General features: G+C 47.0%; 1 protein-coding gene across 1 annotated transcript in view; it reads left to right on the top strand.

The window, feature by feature from the left end:
• The window catches only part of LOC121571010 (sodium/hydrogen exchanger 9B2-like), a 148,332-nt gene that overhangs the window by 25,572 nt on the left and 102,760 nt on the right, over positions 1-20,000 (top strand). Inside the window, exons 5-6 of the mRNA XM_045221716.1 lie at positions 4,971-5,077; positions 17,316-17,465. Of these exons, the coding sequence (XP_045077651.1) occupies positions 4,971-5,077; positions 17,316-17,465 (257 nt within the window). The remainder of the gene's footprint in view (positions 1-4,970; positions 5,078-17,315; positions 17,466-20,000) is intronic.

Genomic DNA, 20,000 nt, shown 5'->3' with positions numbered 1-20,000 from the left:
AAGATGAAGAACATAGGCAGATCCAGGTACTCTCCTCAGGTGCTGGAGTTGTAGAACTCATGGAAAACAGAAAGGAAAACACACTGCTGCTCATGCTCCCAGGTTATGTTTACTTATAACAACGTTTCCACCCTTAGGTCTTCATCAGGCATCCATATCCCAGGTGGGGGTGGAAGGTCCTCTTTGTAGGGGCAGTACTCAATCACTTCCTAAAAAAGGAGGTACAAGTACAATACAAATACAATACAGGTTTTAGTTGGTATAACCTGTCTGTCTCCCCCTACAGGTTCTAGTTGGTATAATCTGTCTGTCTCCCCCTACAGGTTTTAGTTGGTATAACCTGTCTGTCTCCCCCTACAGGTTTTAGTTGGTATAACCTGTATGTCTCCCCCTACAGGTTCTAGTTGGTATAACCTGTCTGTCTCCCGAGTGGCGCAGTGGTCTAAGGCTGTGCCACTAGAGATCCTGGTTCGAATCCAGGCTCTGTCGTAGCCTGCCGCGACCGGGAGACCCATGGGGCGGTGCACAATTGGCCCAGCGTCGTCCAGGGTAGGGTAGGGAATGGCCGGCAGGGATGTAGCTCAGTTGGTAGAGCATGGCATTTGCAACGCCAGGGTTGAATGGCGCCAGAGAAGATGGCTGCCGTTTTACAGCCCTCTAACCAATTGTACTATTATGTGTGTTTTTCCGCGTTATTTGTAATTTATTTTGTACATAATGTTTCTGCCATCGTCTCTTATAACCAAAAAGAGCTTCTGGATATCAGGACAGCGATTACTCACCTCGTATTGGACGAATACGTTTTCTTCAACGAGGCGGCCGCGAAGGATATCCTACAGACACCCGACAAGGCCCAAATCCCTGTCATTCGCATGAGGAAGAGACGGAGATATCGTGGACGTAGGTTGGGGTGCCTTGTAAGGATCCGACGGCGAGCGAGTAAACTGCTGCTCCCATCAATCCTATTAGCCAATCTTCAATCATTGGAAAATAAATTGGATGACCTAAGATTACGGTTATCCTACCAACGGGTCATTAAAACTGTAATATCTTATGTTTCACCGAGTCGTGGCTGAACGACGATATGGATAACATACAGCATACAGCTGCATCGGCAGGATAGAACGGCTGACTCCGGTAAGACAAGGGGTGGCGGTCTGTGTATATTTGTAAACAACAGCTGGTGCACAAATCAAATCAAATCAAATCAAATTTTATTGGTCACATGCGCCGAATACAACAGGTGCAGACATTGCAGTGAAATGCTTACTTACAGCCCTTAACCAACAGTGCATTTATTTTAAACAAAAAAAGTAAGAATAAAACAACAACAACAAAAAAGTGTTGAGAAAAAAAGAGCAGAAGTAAAATAAAGTGACAGTAGGGAGGCTATATATACAGTAAAATAAAGTGACAGTAGGGAGGCTATATATACAGGGGGGTACCGTTGCAGAGTCAATGTGCGGGGGCACCGGCTGGTTGAGGTAGTTGAGGTAATATGTACATGTGGGTAGAGTTAAAGTGACTATGCATAAATACTTAACAGAGTAGCAGCAGCGTAAAAAGGATGGGGTGGGGGGGCAGTGCAAATAGTCCGGGTAGCCATGATTAGCTGTTCAGGAGTCTTATGGCTTGGGGGTAGAAGCTGTTGAGAAGTCTTTGGACCTAGACTTGGCACTCCGGTACCGCTTGCCGTCGCGGTAGCAGAGAGAACAGTCTATGACTAGGGTGGCTGGAGTCTTTGACAATTTTGAGGGCCTTCCTCTGACACCGCCTGGTATAGAGGTCCTGGATGGCAGGGAGCTTTGCCCCAGTGATGTACTGGGCCGTACGCACTACCCTCTGTAGTGCCTTGCGGTCAGAGGCCAAGCAGTTGCCATACCAGGCGGTGATGCAACCAGTCAGGATGCTCTCGATGGTGCAGCTGTAGAATTTTTTGAGGATCTGAGGACCCATGCCAAATCTTTTTAGTCACAAAATCAAATACTAAGGAAGTCTCAAGGTTTTGCTCGCCTGAGGTAGAGTATCTTATGATAAGCTATAGACCACACTATTTACCAAGAGAGTTTTCATCTATATTTTTCATAGCTGTCTATTTACCACCACAAACCAATGCTGGCATTAAGATTGCACTGAATGAGCTGTATAAGGCCATAAGTCAACAGGAAAATGCTCATCCAGAGGCAGCGCTCCTAGTGGCCGGGGACTTTAATGCAGGGAAACTTAAATCCGTTCTACCTCATTTCTACCAGCATGTTAAATGTGCAACCAGAAGGAAAAAAACTCTAGACCACCTTTACTCCACACACAGAGATACGTACAAAGCTCTCCCTCGCCCTCCATTTGGCAAATCTGACCATAATTATATCCTCCTGATTCCTGCATATAAGCAAAAACTAAAGCAGGAAGCACCAGTGACTCGGTTAATAAAAAAGTGGTCAGATGACGCAGATGCTAAGCTACAGGACTGTTTTGTTAGCACAGACTGGAACATGTTCCGGGATTCTTCAGATAGCATTGAGGAGTACACCACATCAGTCACTGGCTTCATCAATAAGTGCATCGATGATGTCGTCCCCACAGTGACCGTACGTACATACCCCAACCAGAAGCCATGGAATACAGGCAACATCCGCACTGAGCTAAAGGGTAGAGCTGCCGCTTTCATGGAGCGGGACTCTAACCCGGACGCTTATAAGAAATGCCGCTATGCCCTCCGACGAACCATCAAACAGGCAAAGAGTCAATACAGGACTAAGATTGAATCGTACTACACCGGCTCTGACGCTCGTCGGATGTGGCAGGGCTTGAAAACTATTACAGACTACAAAGGGAAGCACAGCCGCGAGCTTCCCAATGACACAAGCCTACCAGACGAGCTAAACCACTTCTATACTCGCTTCGAGGCAAGCAACACTGAAGCATGCATGAGAGCACCAGCTGTTCCGGATGACTATGTGATCACGCTCTCCGTAGCCGATGTGAGTAAGACTTTTAAGCAGGTCAACATTCACAAGGCCGCAGGGCCAGACGGATTACCAGGACGTGTACTCCGAGCATGTGCTGACCAACTGGCAAGTGTCTTCACTGACATTTTCAACATGTCCCTGACTGAGTCTGTAATACCAACATGTTTCAAGCAGACCACCATAGTCCCCGTGCCCAAGGACACTAAGATAACCTGCCTAAATGACTACCGACCCGTAGCACTGACGTCTGTAGCCATGAAGTGCTTTGAAAGGCTGGTCATGGCTCACATCAACACCATTTTCCCAGAAACCCTAGACCCACTCCAATTTGCATACCGCCCCAACAGATCCACAGATGATGCAATCTCTATTGCACTCCACACTGCCCTTTCCCACCTGGACAAGAGGAACACCTATGTGAGAATGCTATTCATAGACTACAGCTCAGCATTCAACACCATAGTGCCCTCTAAGCTCATCACTAAGCTAAGGATCCTGGGACTAAACACCTCCCTCTGCAACTGGATCCTGGACTTCCTGACGGGCCGCCCCCAGGTGGTAAGGGTAGGTAACAACACATCTGCCACACTGATCCTCAACAAGGGGGCCCCTCAGGGGTGCGTGCTCAGTCCCCTCCTGTACTCCCTGTTCACCCATGACTGCATGGCCAGGCACGACTCCAACACCATCATTAAGTTTGCCGACGACACAACAGTGGTAGGCCTGATCACCGACAACGATGAGACAGCCTGTAGGGAGGAGGTCAGAGACCTGGCCGTGTGGTGCCAGGATAACAACCTCTCCCTCAACGTGACCAAGACAAAGGAGATGATTGTGGACTACAGGAAAAAAAAGAGGACTGAGCACGCCCCCATTCTCATCGACGGGGCTGTAGTGGAACAGGTTGAGAGCTTCAAGTTCTTTGGTGTCCACATCACCAACAAACTATCATGTTCCAAACACACCAAGACAGTCGTGAAGAGTGCACGACAAAGCCTATTCCCCCTCAGGAGACTGAAAAGATTCGGCATGGGTCCTCAGATCCTCAAAAAATTCTACAGCTGCACCATCGAGAGCATCCTGACTGGTTGCATCACCTCCTGGTATGGCAACTGCTTGGCCTCCGACCGCAAGGCACTGCAGAGGGTAATGCGTACGGCCCAGTACATCACTGGGGCCAAGCTTCCTGCCATCCAGGACCTCTATACCAGGCGGTGTCAGAGGAAGGCCCTCAAAATTGTCAAAGACTCCAGCCACCCTAGTCATAGACTGTTCTCTCTGCTACCGCACGGCAAGCGGTACCGGAGTGCCAAGTCTAGGTCCAAAATACTTCTCAACAGCTTCTACCCCCAAGCCATAAGACTCCTGAACAGCTAATCATGGCTACCCGGACTATTTGCACTGCCCCCCCACCCCATCTTTTTACGCTGCTGCTAATTGCTGTTAATTATTTATGCATAGTCACTTTAACTCTACCCACATGTACATATTACTTCAACTACCTCAACTAGCCGGTGCCCCCGCACATTGACTCTGCAACGGTACCCCCCTGTATATATAGCCTCCCTACTGTTATTTTATTTTACTTCTGCTCTTTTTTCTCAACACTTTTTTGTTGTTGTTTTATTTTACTTTTTTATTTAAAAAATAAATGCACTGTTGGTTAAGGGCTGTAAGTAAGCATTTCACTGTGATGTCTGCACCTGTTGTATTCGGCTCATGTGGCCAATAAAATTTTATTTGATTTTATTTGTGGGTTCGATTCCCACGGGGGGTCCAGTATGAAAAAAATGAAAAATAATGTATGCACTCACTAACTGTAAGTCGCTCTGGATAAGAGCGTCTGCTAAATTACTAAAATGTTAAATGTTAAAATGTCTCCCCCTACAGGTTTTAGTTGGTATAACCTGTCTGTCTCCCCCTACAGGTTTTAGTTGGTATAACCTGTCTGTCTCCCCCTACAGGTTTTAGTTGGTATAACCTGTATGTCTCCCCCTACAGGTTCTAGTTGGTATAACCTGGGGAGGGGGGTGCTGGAGGTGGGAGGAGGAACAATCATCGGAATCATCCTCGGATTGTTCCTCCGTTTTTTCCCCAGCAGTGACCAAGTAAGGCCCTCTCTGTGTGTGTCTCTCTGTCTGTGTGTGTGTGTCTCTCTGTGTGTGTGTGTGTGTTTGTGGGTTTGTGCATGCGTGGATGGGTGGGTGGGTATGTGCTTCACTCATTTACAATACCAGTTAACACACACCTTCCCATATTTACATTACATGACACAACCAAATGCCAGCTATAGTGAAGTCTCCATGGTCCGCCTAAAGCTGTTAGATCCAGTCTCAGTGGTAGGCCTATAGCTGTTAGATCCAGTCTCAGTGGTAGGACTATAGCTGTTAGATCCAGTCTCAGTGGTAGGCCTATAGCTGTTAGATCCAGTCTCAGTGGTAGGACTATAGCTGTTAGATCCAGTCTCAGTGGTAGGCCTATAGCTGTTAGATCCAGTCTCAGTGGTAGGCCTATAGCTGTTAGATCCAGTCTCAGTGGTAGGACTATAGCTGTTAGATCCAGTCTCAGTGGTAGGCCTATAGCTGTTAGATCCAGTATCAGTGGTAAGCCTATAGCTGTTAGATCCAGTCTCAGTGGTAGGCCTATAGCTGTTAGATCCAGTCTCAGTGGTAGGACTATAGCTGTTAGATCCAGTCTCAGTGGTAGGACTATAGCTGTTAGATCCAGTCTCAGTGGTAGGACTATAGCTGTTAGATCCAGTCTCAGTGGTAGGACTATAGCTGTTAGATCCAGTTTCAGTGGTAGGCCTATAGCTGTTAGATCCAGTCTCAGTGGTAGGCCTATAGCTGTTAGATCCTGTCTCAGTGGTAGGACTATAGCTGTTAGATCCAGTCTCAGTGGTAGGACTATAGCTGTTAGATCCAGTCTCAGTGGTAGGCCTATAGCTGTTAGATCCAGTCTCAGTGGTAGGACTATAGCTGTTAGATCCAGTCTCAGTGGTAGGACTATAGCTGTTAGATCCAGTCTCAGTGGTAGGACTATAGCTGTTTGATCCAGTCTCAGCGGTAGGACTATAGCTGTTTGATCCAGTCTCAGCGGTAGGCCTATAGCTGTTAGATCCAGTCTCAGTGGTAGGACTATAGCTGTTAGATCCAGTCTCAGTGGAAGGCCTATAGCTGTTAGATCCAGTCTCAGTGGGAGACCTATAGCTGTTAGATCCAGTCTCAGTGGTAGGACTATAGCTGTTTGATCCAGTCTCAGTGGTAGGCCTATAGCTAAGTCTCCTGAGAAGCGCAGTGGTCTAAGGCACTGCATCGCAGTGCTAGCTGTGCCACTAGAGATCCTGGTTCGAATCCAGGCTCTGTCGCAGCCGGCCGCGACCGGGAGACTCATGGGCAGCGCACAAATGGCCTAGCGTTGTCCAGGGTAGGGGAGGGAATGGCCGGCAGGGATGTAGCTCAGTTGATAGAGCATGGCGTTTGCAACGCCAGGGTTGTGGGTTCGATTCCCACGGGGGACCAGTATGAAAAAAATAAAAAATATGTATTCACTAACTGTAAGTCGCTCTGGATAATAGCGTCTGCTAAATGACTAAAATGTAAAATGTAAATGTAAATGTTAGATCCAGTATCAGTGGTAGGCCTATAGCTGTTAGATCCAGTCTCAGTGGTAGACCTATAGATGTTAGATCCAGTATCAGTGGTAAGCCTATAGCTGTTAGATCCAGTCTCAGTGGTAGGACTATAGCTGTTAGATCCAGTCTCAGTGGTAGGACTATAGCTGTTAGATCCAGTCTCAGTGGTAGGACTATAGCTGTTAGATCCAGTCTCAGTGGTAGGACTATAGCTGTTAGATCCAGTCTCAGTGGTAGGACTATAGCTGTTAAATCCAGTCTCAGTGGTAGGACTATAGCTGTTAGATCCAGTCTCAGTGGTAGGCCTATAGCTGTTAGATCCAGTCTCAGTGGTAGGACTATAGCTGTTAGATCCAGTCTCAGTGGTAAGCCTATAGCTGTTAGATCCAGTCTCAGTGGTAGGCCTATAGCTGTTAGATCCAGTCTCAGTGGTAGGACTATAGCTGTTAGATCCAGTCTCAGTGGTAGGCCTATAGCTGTTAGATCCAGTCTCAGTGGTAGGACTATAGCTGTTAGATCCAGTCTCAGTGGTAAGCCTATAGCTGTTAAATCCAGTCTCAGTGGTAGGACTATAGCTGTTAGATCCAGTCTCAGTGGTAGGCCTATAGCTGTTAGATCCAGTCTCAGTGGTAGGACTATAGCTGTTAGATCCAGTCTCAGTGGTAGGCCTATAGCTGTTAGATCCAGTCTCAGTGGTAGGCCTATAGCTGTTAGATCCAGTCTCAGTGGTAGGACTATAGCTGTTAGATCCAGTCTCAGTGGTAGGCCTATAGCTGTTAGATCCAGTCTCAGTGGTAGGCCTATAGCTGTTAGATCCAGTATCAGTGGTAAGCCTATAGCTGTTAGATCCAGTCTCAGTGGTAGGACTATAGCTGTTAGATCCAGTCTCAGTGGTAGGCCTATAGCTGTTAGATCCAGTCTCAGTGGTAGGACTATAGCTGTTAGATCCAGTCTCAATGGTAGGCCTATAGCTGTTAGATCCAGTATCAGTGGTAGGCCTATAGCTGTTAGACCCAGTCTCAGTGGTAGGACTATAGCTGTTAGATCCAGTCTCAGCGGTAGGACTATAGCTGTTAGATCCAGTCTCAGTGGTAGACCTATAGCTGTTAGATCCAGTCTCAGTGGTAGGCCTATAGCTGTTAGATCCAGTCTCAGTGGTAGGACTATAGCTGTTAGATCCAGTCTCAGTGGTAGGCCTATAGCTGTTAGATCCAGTCTCAGTGGTAGGCCTATAGCTGTTAGATCCAGTCTCAGTGGTAGGACTATAGCTGTTAGATCCAGTATCAGTGGTAGGACTATAGCTGTTAGATCCAGTCTCAGTGGTAGGACTATAGCTGTTAGATCCAGTCTCAGTGGTAGGACTATAGCTGTTAGATCCAGTCTCAGTGGTAGGCCTATAGCTGTTAGATCCAGTCTCAGTGGTAGGACTATAGCTGTTAGATCCAGTCTCAGTGGTAGGCCTATAGCTGTTAGATCCAGTCTCAGTGGTAGGCCTATAGCTGTTAGATCCAGTCTCAGTGGTAGGACTATAGATGTTAGATCCAGTCTCAGTGGTAGGCCTATAGCTGTTAGATCCAGTCTCAGTGGTAGGCCTATAGCTGTTAGATCCAGTATCAGTGGTAAGCCTATAGCTGTTAGATCCAGTCTCAGTGGTAGGACTATAGCTGTTAGATCCAGTCTCAGTGGTAGGACTATAGCTATTAGATCCAGTCTCAGTGGTAGGACTATAGCTGTTAGATCCAGTCTCAGTGGTAGGACTATAGCTGTTAGATCCAGTCTCAGTGGTAGGCCTATAGCTGTTAGATCCAGTCTCAGTGGTAGGCCTATAGCTGTTAGATCCAGTCTCAGTGGTAGGACTATAGCTGTTAGATCCAGTATCAGTGGTAGGACTATAGCTGTTAGATCCAGTCTCAGTGGTAGGACTATAGCTGTTAGATCCAGTCTCAGTGGTAGGACTATAGCTGTTAGATCCAGTCTCAGTGGTAGGCCTATAGCTGTTAGATCCAGTCTCAGTGGTAGGACTATAGCTGTTAGATCCAGTCTCAGTGGTAGGCCTATAGCTGTTAGATCCAGTCTCAGTGGTAGGCCTATAGCTGTTAGATCCAGTCTCAGTGGTAGGACTATAGATGTTAGATCCAGTCTCAGTGGTAGGCCTATAGCTGTTAGATCCAGTCTCAGTGGTAGGCCTATAGCTGTTAGATCCAGTATCAGTGGTAAGCCTATAGCTGTTAGATCCAGTCTCAGTGGTAGGACTATAGCTGTTAGATCCAGTCTCAGTGGTAGGACTATAGCTATTAGATCCAGTCTCAGTGGTAGGACTATAGCTGTTAGATCCAGTCTCAGTGGTAGGACTATAGCTGTTAGATCCAGTCTCAGTGGTAGGGCTATAGCTGTTAGATCCAGTCTCAGTGGTAGGACTATAGCTGTTAGATCCAGTCTCAGTGGTAGGCCTATAGCTGTTAGATCCAGTCTCAGTGGTAGGCCTATAGCTGTTAGATCCTGTCTCAGTGGTAGGACTATAGCTGTTAGATCCAGTCTCAGTGGTAGGACTATAGCTGTTAGATCCAGTCTCAGTGGTAGGCCTATAGCTGTTAGATCCAGTCTCAGTGGTAGGACTATAGCTGTTAGATCCAGTCTCAGTGGTAGGACTATAGCTGTTAGATCCAGTCTCAGTGGTAGGACTATAGCTGTTTGATCCAGTCTCAGCGGTAGGCCTATAGCTGTTAGATCCAGTCTCAGTGGTAGGACTATAGCTGTTAGATCCAGTCTCAGTGGAAGGCCTATAGCTGTTAGATCCAGTCTCAGTTGTAGGCCTATAGCTGTTAGATCCAGTATCAGTGGTAGGACTATAGCTGTTTGATCCAGTCTCAGTGGTAGGCCTATAGCTAAGTCTCCTGAGAAGCGCAGTGGTCTAAGGCACTGCATCGCAGTGCTAGCTGTGCCACTAGAGATCCTGGTTCGAATCCAGGCTCTGTCGCAGCCGGCCGCGACCGGGAGACTCATGGGCAGCGCACAAATGGCCTAGCGTTGTCCAGGGTAGGGGAGGGAATGGCCGGCAGGGATGTAGCTCAGTTGATAGAGCATGGCGTTTGCAACGCCAGGGTTGTGGGTTCGATTCCCACGGGGGACCAGTATGAAAAAAATAAAAAATATGTATTCACTAACTGTAAGTCGCTCTGGATAAGAGCGTCTGCTAAATGACTAAAATGTAAAATGTAAATGTAAATGTTAGATCCAGTATCAGTGGTAGGCCTATAGCTGTTAGATCCAGTCTCAGTGGTAGGACTATAGCTGTTAGATCCAGTCTCAGTGGTAGGACTATAGCTGTTAGATCCAGTCTCAGTGGTAGGCCTATAGCTGTTAGATCCAGTCTCAGTGGTAGGACAATAGCTGTTAGATCCAGTCTCAGTGGTAGGCCTATAGCTGTTAGATCCAGTCTCAGTGGTAGGCCTATAGCTGTTATATCCAGTCTCAGTGGTAGGACTATAGCTGTTAGATCCAGTCTCAGTGGTAGGCCTATAGCTGTTAGATCCAGTCTCAGTGGTAGACCTATAGCTGTTAGATCCAGTATCAGTGGTAAGCCTATAGCTGTTAGATCCAGTCTCAGTGGTAGGACTATAGCTGTTAGATCCAGTCTCAGTGGTAGGACTATAGCTGTTAGATCCAGTCTCAGTGGTAGGACTATAGCTGTTAGATCCAGTCTCAGTGGTAGGACTATAGCTGTTAGATCCAGTCTCAGTGGTAGGACTATAGCTGTTAAATCCAGTCTCAGTGGTAGGACTATAGCTGTTAGATCCAGTCTCAGTGGTAGGCCTATAGCTGTTAGATCCAGTCTCAGTGGTAGGACTATAGCTGTTAGATCCAGTCTCAGTGGTAGGCCTATAGCTGTTAGATCCAGTCTCAGTGGTAGGCCTATAGCTGTTAGATCCAGTCTCAGTGGTAGGACTATAGCTGTTAGATCCAGTCTCAGTGGTAGGCCTATAGCTGTTAGATCCAGTCTCAGTGGTAGGACAATAGCTGTTAGATCCAGTATCAGTGGTAAGCCTATAGCTGTTAGATCCAGTCTCAGTGGTAGGACTATAGCTGTTAGATCCAGTCTCAGTGGTAGGCCTATAGCTGTTAGATCCAGTCTCAGTGGTAGGACTATAGCTGTTAGATCCAGTCTCAATGGTAGGCCTATAGCTGTTAGATCCAGTATCAGTGGTAGGACTATAGCTGTTAGATCCAGTCTCAGCGGTAGGACTATAGCTGTTAGATCCAGTCTCAGTGGTATACCTATAGCTGTTAGATCCAGTCTCAGTGGTAGGCCTATAGCTGTTAGATCCAGTCTCAGTGGTAGGACTATAGCTGTTAGATCCAGTCTCAGTGGTAGGCCTATAGCTGTTAGATCCAGTCTCAGTGGTAGGCCTATAGCTGTTAGATCCAGTCTCAATGGTAGGACTATAGCTGTTAGATCCAGTCTCAGTGGTAGGACTATAGCTGTTAGATCCAGTCTCAGTGGTAGGACTATAGCTGTTAGATCCAGTCTCAGTGGTAGGACTATAGCTGTTAGATCCAGTCTCAGTGGTAGGCCTATAGCTGTTAGATCCAGTCTCAGTGGTAGGACTATAGCTGTTAGATCCAGTCTCAGTGGTAGGACTATAGCTGTTAGATCCAGTCTCAGTGGTAGGCCTATAGCTGTTAGATCCAGTCTCAGTGGTAGGACTATAGCTGTTAGATCCAGTCTCAGTGGTAGGCCTATAGCTGTTAGATATAGTCTCAGTGGTAGGCCTATAGCTGTTAGATCCAGTCTCAGTGGTAGGACTATAGCTATTAGATCCAGTCTCAATGGTAGGCCTATAGCTGTTAGATCCAGTCTCAGTTGTAGGCCTATAGCTGTTAGATCCAGTATCAGTGGTAGGACTATAGCTGTTAGATCCAGTCTTAGTGGTAGGACTATAGCTGTTAGATCCAGTCTCAGTGGTAGGACTATAGCTGTTAGATCCAGTCTCAGTGGTAGGCCTATAGCTGTTAGATCCAGTCTCAGTGGTAGGACTATAGCTGTTAGATCCAGTCTCAGTGGTAGGCCTATAGCTGTTAGATCCAGTCTCAGTGGTAGGCCTATAGCTGTTAGATCCAGTCTCAGTGGTAGGACTATAGCTGTTAGATCCAGTCTCAGTGGTAGGCCTATAGCTGTTAGATCCAGTCTCAGTGGTAGGCCTATAGCTGTTAGATCCAGTCTCAGTGGTAGGCCTATAGCTGTTAGATCCAGTATCAGTGGTAAGCCTATAGCTGTTAGATCCAGTCTCAGTGGTAGGACTATAGCTGTTAGATCCAGTCTCAGTGGTAGGACTATAGCTATTAGATCCAGTCTCAGTGGTAGGACTATAGCTGTTAGATCCAGTCTCAGTGGTAGGACTATAGCTGCTAGATCCAGTCTCAGTGGTAGGACTATAGCTGTTAAATCCAGTCTCAGTGGTAGGACTATAGCTGTTAGATCCAGTCTCAGTTGTAGGCCTATAGCTGTTAGATCCAGTCTCAGTGGTAGGACTATAGCTGTTAGATCCAGTCTCAGTGGTAGGACTATAGCTGTTAGATCCAGTCTCAGTGGTAGGCCTATAGCTGTTAGATCCAGTCTCAGTGTAGGCCTATAGCTGTTAGATCCAGTCTCAGTGGTAGGACTATAGCTGTTAGATCCAGTCTCAGTGGTAGGCCTATAGCTGTTAGATCCAGTCTCAGTGGTAGGCATATAGCTGTTAGATCCAGTATCAGTGGTAAGCCTATAGCTATTAGATCCAGTCTCAGTGGTAGGACTATAGCTGTTAGATCCAGTCTCAGTGGTAGGACTATAGCTGTTAGATCCAGTCTCAGTGGTAGGCCTATAGCTGTTAGATACAGTCTCAGTGGTAGGACTATACCTGTTAGATCCAATCTCAGAAGTAGGACTATAGCTGTTAGATCCAGTCTCAGTGGTAGGCCTATAGCTGTTAGATCCAGTATCAGTGGTAAGCCTATAGCTGTTAGATCCAGTCTCAGTGGTAGGACTATAGCTGTTAGATCCAGTCTCAGTGGTAGGCCTATAGCTGTTAGATCCAGTCTCAGTGGTAGGACTATAGCTGTTAGATCCAGTCTCAATGGTAGGCCTATAGCTGTTAGATCCAGTATCAGTGGTAGGCCTATAGCTGTTAGATCCAGTCTCAGTGGTAGGACTATAGCTGTTAGATCCAGTCTCAGCGGTAGGACTATAGCTGTTAGATCCAGTCTCAGCGGTAGACCTATAGCTGTTAGATCCAGTCTCAGTGGTAGGCCTATAGCTGTTAGATCCAGTCTCAGTGGTAGGACTATAGCTGTTAGATCCAGTCTCAGTGGTAGGCCTATAGCTGTTAGATCCAGTATCAGTGGTAAGCCTATAGCTGTTAGATCCAGTCTCAGTGGTAGGACTATAGCTGTTAGATCCAGTCTCAGTGGTAGGACTATAGCTGTTAGATCCAGTCTCAGTGGTAGGACTATAGCTGTTAAATCCAGTCTCAGTGGTAGGACTATAGCTGTTAGATCCAGTCTCAGTGGTAGGCCTATAGCTGTTAGATCCAGTCTCAGTGGTAGGACTATAGCTGTTAGATCCAGTCTCAGTGATAGGCCTATAGCTGTTAGATCCAGTCTCAGTGTAGGCCTATAGCTGTTAGATCCAGTCTCAGTGGTAGGACTATAGCTGTTAGATCCAGTCTCAGTGGTAGGCCTATAGCTGTTAGATCCAGTCTCAGTGGTAGGCCTATAGCTGTTAGATCCAGTATCAGTGGTAAGCCTATAGCTGTTAGATCCAGTCTCAGTGGTAGGACTATAGCTGTTAGATCCAGTCTCAGTGGTAGGACTATAGCTGTTAGATCCAGTCTCAGTGGTAGGACTATAGCTGTTAGGTCCAGTCTCAGCGGTAGGCCTATAGCTGTTAGATCCAGTCTCAGCGGTAGGCCTATAGCTGTTAGATCCAGTCTCAGCGGTAGGCCTATAGCTGTTAGATCCAGTCTCAGCGGTAGGACTATAGCTGTTAGATCCAGTCTCAGTGGTAGGACTATAGCTGTTAGATCCAGTCTCAGTGGTAGGACTATAGCTGTTAGATCCAGTCTCAGTGGTAGGACTATAGCTGTTAGATCCAGTCTCAGTGGTAGGCCTATAGCTGTTAGATCCAGTCTCAGTGTAGGCCTATAGCTGTTAGATCCAGTCTCAGTGGTAGGACTATAGCTGTTAGATCCAGTCTCAGTGGTAGGCCTATAGCTGTTAGATCCAGTCTCAGTGGTAAGCCTATAGCTGTTAGATCCAGTCTTAGTGGTAGGACTATAGCTGTTAGATCCAGTCTCAGTGGTAGGACTATAGCTGTTAGATCCAGTCTCAGTGGTAGGCCTATAGCTGTTAGATACAGTCTCAGTGGTAGGACTATAGCTGTTAGATCCAGTCTCAGTGGTAGGACTATAGCTGTTAGATCCAGTCTCAGTGGTAGGCCTATAGCTGTTAGATCCAGTATCAGTGGTAAGCCTATAGCTGTTAGATCCAGTCTCAGCGGTAGGCCTATAGCTGTTAGATCCAGTCTCAGCGGTAGTCCAGAAATTGGTGGCTGGTTCCAGGTGGAATCTCCCAAGTCCTGCCCTACAGGCTGGGTTTGGGGCATTTCTCTGCACACCGAGAATATTTCAAACAAAATTCCAGGTGTAACATTTCAGTGGTGCTTTCATCCCATGATATACACTCACCGGACAGTTTATTAGGTACACCAATGTACTACCGGGTCAGACCCCCCTTTGCCTCCAGAACAGCTTGAATTCTTTGGTGCATGGATTCTACAAGGTATCGGGAACATTCCACAGGGATGTTGGTCCATGCTGACGCAATGGCATCATGCAGTCCATTCCATCTCATCCCAAAGATGCTCTATTGGGTTTGGTCAGCAACAATGTTTCAGATATGCTGTGCCGTTCAACCATTGCTCAATTGGTATCAAGGGACCTAACGTGTACCAGGAAAACATTCCCCACACCATTCCACCACCTCCACCAGCCTTTTCCGTTGACACCAGACAGGATGGGACCATGGGACTCATGCTGCTTACGCCAAATCCTGACTCTGCCATCAGCATGACGCAACAGGAACCGGGATTCATCGGACCAGGTGAGGTTTTTCCACTCCTCAGTTGTCCAGTGTTGGTGATGGCGTGCCCACTGGAGCTGCTTCTTCTTGTTTTTAGCTGATAGGAGTGGAACCCGGTGTGGTCGTCTGCTGCAATAGCCCATCAGTGACAAGGACCGACGAGTTGTGCGTTCCGAGATGCCGTTCTGCACAACACTGTTGTACTGCCCGCCTGTTAGCTTGCATGAATCTTGCCATTCTCCTTCGACCTCTCTCATTAACAAGCTGTTTTTTGCTGCTGGCTGGATGTTTTTTGTTGGTCACACCAGTCTCGGTGAACCCCAGACCCTGTCGAGCGTGAAAAGCCCAGGAGGCCGGAACTGGAGCGCATGGCAGCGACGATCAAAGTCACTCGTTTTTCTAACATTCAATAGAACAGTAACTGAATGCCTTGATGCCTGTCTGCCTGCTTTATAGACTGTAGCAAGCCATGGCCACGTGACTCACTGTCTGTAGGAGCGATCCAATTTTGTGAATGGGGGGGTGTACCTAATAAACTGTGTACATTTTAAATTAGCTGCCATATAGAAGGATTGGAGTTGACAGAGTAATTGGTGGGTTCAATTTATACAGGATATTTCTAATTGCTAAATATGCTCTGCTTTATCTGTAAGGCTGTGTTCACTAATTGGTCTTTTGACCAATCAGATCAGCTCTGAAAAGGGTCTGATGTGAAAAGATCTGATGTGATTGAAAGATCTGATGTGATTGGTCAAAAGAATTGGGCTGCCTGTGTAAACTCAGCCTTAGAGAGTTTATGGCAAACCGCCCAGATGAGCTTCTAGTCAGACCAAGGTACGTATGGTTGGTGGTGTGTTTCAAGGTTGTTTCTCCTAGTGTGAAATGGTATTTACTTTCCTGAGACCTGGACTTTTTCTGAAAATGTCATTACTTTGGTTTTTTTCCATATTAATGGATACAATAATGTTCTAGCAAGGACAGGCTTTGTTGTAGCCCCTGTTCTGTTGGTGACAAGATTACCTAGTCATTGGCATATACACTGAGTGTACAAAACACTAAGAACACCTGCTCTTTCCATGACATAGACTGACCAGGTGAAAGCTATGATCCCTTATGGATGTCACTTGTTAAATCCACTTCAATCAGTGTAGATGAAGGGGAGGAGACAGGTTAAAGAAGGATTTCTAAGCCTTGAGACAATTGAGACATGGATTGTGTGTGTGTGTGTGTCATTCAGAGGGTGAATGGGCAAGACAAAATATTGAAGTGCCTTTGAACGGGGTATGGTAGTAGGTGCCAGGCGCACCGGTTTGTGTCAAGAACTGCAACGCTGCTGGGTTTTTCACGCTCACCAGTTTCCCTTGTGTATCAAGAATGGTCCACCACCCAAAGGACATCCAGCCAACTTGACGCAACTAAGGGAAGCATTGGAGTCAACATTGGCCAGCATCCCTGTGGAATGCTTTCGACACCTTGTAGAGTCCATGCCCCGACGCATTGAGGCTGTTCTGAGGGTAAAAGGGGGTGGAACTCAATATCAGGAAGGTGTTCTTAATGTTTTGTACACTCAGTGTAAAATAAACTATATTTCTTTGTCTTCTAGAGTCCAAGACATTTGTTTTCATTATAGATCACATTAATAATATCATAGGCCTTGCCTCCAACACCACTTTGAAGGAGTTTTAATAACATTAAAGGCTTTATGAAAGGCTATAAAACAGGAAAATACACTGGGTGTACAAAACATTAAGAACGCCTTCCTAATATTGAGTTGCACCCCCTTTTGCCCAAAAGACAAACAAAATAACAGCAGCGATGACTCAAACCGGTGAGCCTGGCACCTGCTACCCTGGCGGACGAGTCCTCAGGCCTCACATCATCAATGGACCTCATGAGATGGGCATGATAAATAAATAATTAAAGAATCAAAATCAGTCTGTTGAAGCTAGAGATATCTGGGGGGGGGGGGGTTCTCATGAAAACAAATATTAGCTTTTTGGTTTTAATTGAAGGTTAGGGTTAGGCATAAGGTTAGCAGTGTGGTTAAGGTTAGGGTTAGGGTTAGGGTTAGGTTTAAAATCAGATTTTAAGAAGATAAATTGTAGAAATAGGTGGGATTTAGTTATGACTTTGTGTCTGTGGTACCTAGTGATGACCCAATGCTGCTTCATGCTGCCTCATATTCAACATGGCAAATGTTGTCCAATTCTATTTGGGTGGGAGGGGGTAGAGTTTAGTTTCTGGTTTTAAATGTAGGGGTGGTTAGTGGTCTGACAAGGGGAGTTGTGGTACGACATATCTGTTATAGTCGCCTACACTGTTTCCTAGTGCAGTAAACCACCCAGAGTCATTAACAATGTGCAGGCTGTTACAGAGCTGGAGTACTTGTTTACCACTGTTGTTAACAAAAATTGTCTCTGTCTCTGTCTCTCTCTCTCCCTCTCCCTCCCCTCTCTCCCTCCTCTTTCTCTCGCTCCCCCTCTCTCTCTCCATCTCTCCCTCCTCTCTCTCCCTCCTCTCTCTCCCTCTCATCTCTCTCTCTCTCCCTCCTCTCTCTCTCTCCCTCACTCTCTTTGTCTATCTCTCTCTCTCTCTAGGAGGATGTGGTATTGAGGAGAAGTGCGATGTTGCTGGGTCTGTCTGTGTTTGCCGTGTTCGGGAGTCGAGTGGCTGGTTTCCCGGGGGCTGGAGGTCTCTGTACTCTGGTCATGGCCTTCCTAGCTGCCCTGGGCTGGGGGACAGAGAAGGTTAGTGTGTTTAGAAACTATTTAGAATGTCTTTATGAAGTTTTAACATGTTTATAAAGCATCTACGCTATATATACAAAAGTATGTGGACACCCCTTCAAATTAGTGGATTCGGCTATTTCAGCCACACCCGTTGCTGACAGGTGTATAAAATCGAGCACACAGCCATGCAATCTACATAGACAAACATTGGCAGTAGAATGGCCTTACTGAAGAGCTCAGTGACTTTCAACGTGGCACCGTCATAGGTTGCCACCTTTCCATCAAGTCAGTCTGTCAAATTTCTGCCCTGCTAGATCTGCCCTGGTCAACTGTAAGTGCTGTTATTGTGAAGTGGAAACGTCTAGGAGCAACAACGGCTCAGCCGCGAAGTGGTAGGCCACACAAGCTGATGACCTCCGAGTGCTGAAGCGCGTAGCTCATAAAAATAATCTGTCCTCGGTTGCAACACTCACTACCGAGTTCCAAACTGCCTCTGAAAGCAACGTCAGCACAATAACTGTTCGTCGGGAGCTTCATGAAATGGGTTTCCATGGCCGAGCAGCCGCACACAAGCCTAAGATCACCATGCACAATGCCAAGCGTCGGCTGGAGTGGTGTAAAGCTCGCCACCATTGGACTCTGGAGCAGTGGAAATGCGTTCTCTGAATCAAGCTTCACCATCTGCCAGTTTGGTGGAGGAGGAATAATGGTCTGGGGCTGTTTTTCATGGTTCTGGCTAGGCCCCTTAGTTCCAGTGAAGGGACATCTTAACGCTACAGTATACAATGACATTCTAGACGATTCTGTGCTTCCAACTTTGTGTCAACAGTTTGGGGAAGGCCCTTTCCTGTTTCAGCATGACAATGCCCCCATGTACAGAGGGAGGTCAATACAGAAATGGTTTGTCAAGATCGGTGTGGAAGAACTTGACTGGTCTACACAGAGCTCTGATCTCAACCCCATCGAACACCTTTGGGATGAATTGGAACGCCGACTGCGAGCCAGGCCTAATCGCCCAACATCAGTGCCCGACCTCACTAATGCTCTTGTGGCTGAATGGAAGCAAGTCCCTGCAGCAATGTTCCAACATCTAGTGGAAAGCCTTCCCAGAAGAGTGGAGGCTGGTATAGCAGCAAAGGGGGGACCAACTCCATTTGAATGCCCATGATTTTGAAGTGAGATGTTCGACGAGCAGATGTCCACATAATTTTGGTCATATAGTGTATGTTGGGTTCATACCAATTATTTTCGATACATTGTTTAGAAAAGTGGTCAAATGTCCCATGTCACGTTTAGCGCCGTTTCCCAACTTAGAACAAACTTTCTTCTCCCCCTTCCTTTGACTGATTTCATCAGGAAGAGCATCAGGATGTTGTTCCCACTGTGTCGATTACAACTTATCCAAACCAAAAAACGTGGATGGATGGCAGAAAACTGAAAAGTGCGAACCACCCCATTTAACCACGGCAAGGTGAACATGGACGAGTACAAACACACCAGCTATGACCTCCGTAAGGAAATCAAACAAGGTAACATCAGTACAGGGACGAAGTGGAGTCTCAATTCAACGGCTCAGACATGAGACGTATGTGGCAAAGACTCCAGACAATCACAGATTACAAAGGGAAAACCATCCACATCGCGGACACCGACGTCTTGCTCCCAAGACGAGCTAAACACCTTCTTCGCCCGCTTCGATGAAAACACAGTGCCACTGTGAGCTCTCGTTCTCCGTGGCCATTGAGTAAGACATTTAAGCGTGTTAACCCTCACAAGGCTGCTGGCCCAGACGGCATCCCTAGCCGTGTCCTCAGAGCATGCGCAGACCAGCTGGCTGGAGTGTTTACGGACATATTTAATCTCTCCCTATCCCAGTCTGCTGTCCCCACTTGCTTCAAGATGGCCACCATTGTTCCTGTACCCAAGAAAGTAAAGGTAACTGAACTAAATGACTATCGCCTCGTAGCACTCATCTCTGTCATCATGAAGTGCTTTGAGAGGCTAGTTAAGGATCATATCACCTCCACCTTACCCGACACCCCAGACCCACTTAATTTGCATACCGCCCCAATAGATCCACAGACGATGCAATCACCATCACACTGCCCACTGCCCTATCCCATCTGGACAAGAGGAATACCTACGTCAGAATGCTGTTCATTGACTATAGCTCAGCCTTCAACACCACAGAGCCCTCTAAACTCATCATTAAGCTCGGGGCCCTGGGTCTGAACCCCGCCCTGTGCAACTGGGTCCTGGACCTCCTGACGGGCCGCCCCCAGGTGGTGAAGGTAGGCAACAACACCTCCCTGGCGGAGTAGTGCCAGGGAAATAACCTCTCCCCCAAGACAGCCTACAGGGAGGAGGTGAGGGCCCTGTCGGATTAGTGCCAGGGAAATAACCTCTCCCCCAAGACAGCCTACAGGGAGGAGGTGAGGGCCCTGTCGGATTAGTGCCAGGGAAATAACCTCTCCCCCAAGACAGCCTACAGGGAGGAGGTGAGGGCCCTGTCGGAGTAGTGCCAGGGAAATAACCTCTCCCTCAAGACAGCCT

Source organism: Coregonus clupeaformis, chromosome 8, assembly GCF_020615455.1.
Source record: "Coregonus clupeaformis isolate EN_2021a chromosome 8, ASM2061545v1, whole genome shotgun sequence".
In the NCBI taxonomy this organism is placed as follows: Eukaryota; Metazoa; Chordata; class Actinopteri; order Salmoniformes; family Salmonidae; genus Coregonus; species Coregonus clupeaformis.
The sequence above is the reverse complement of the archived record's forward strand: the minus strand, read 5'-3'. Positions and strand labels throughout refer to the sequence as shown.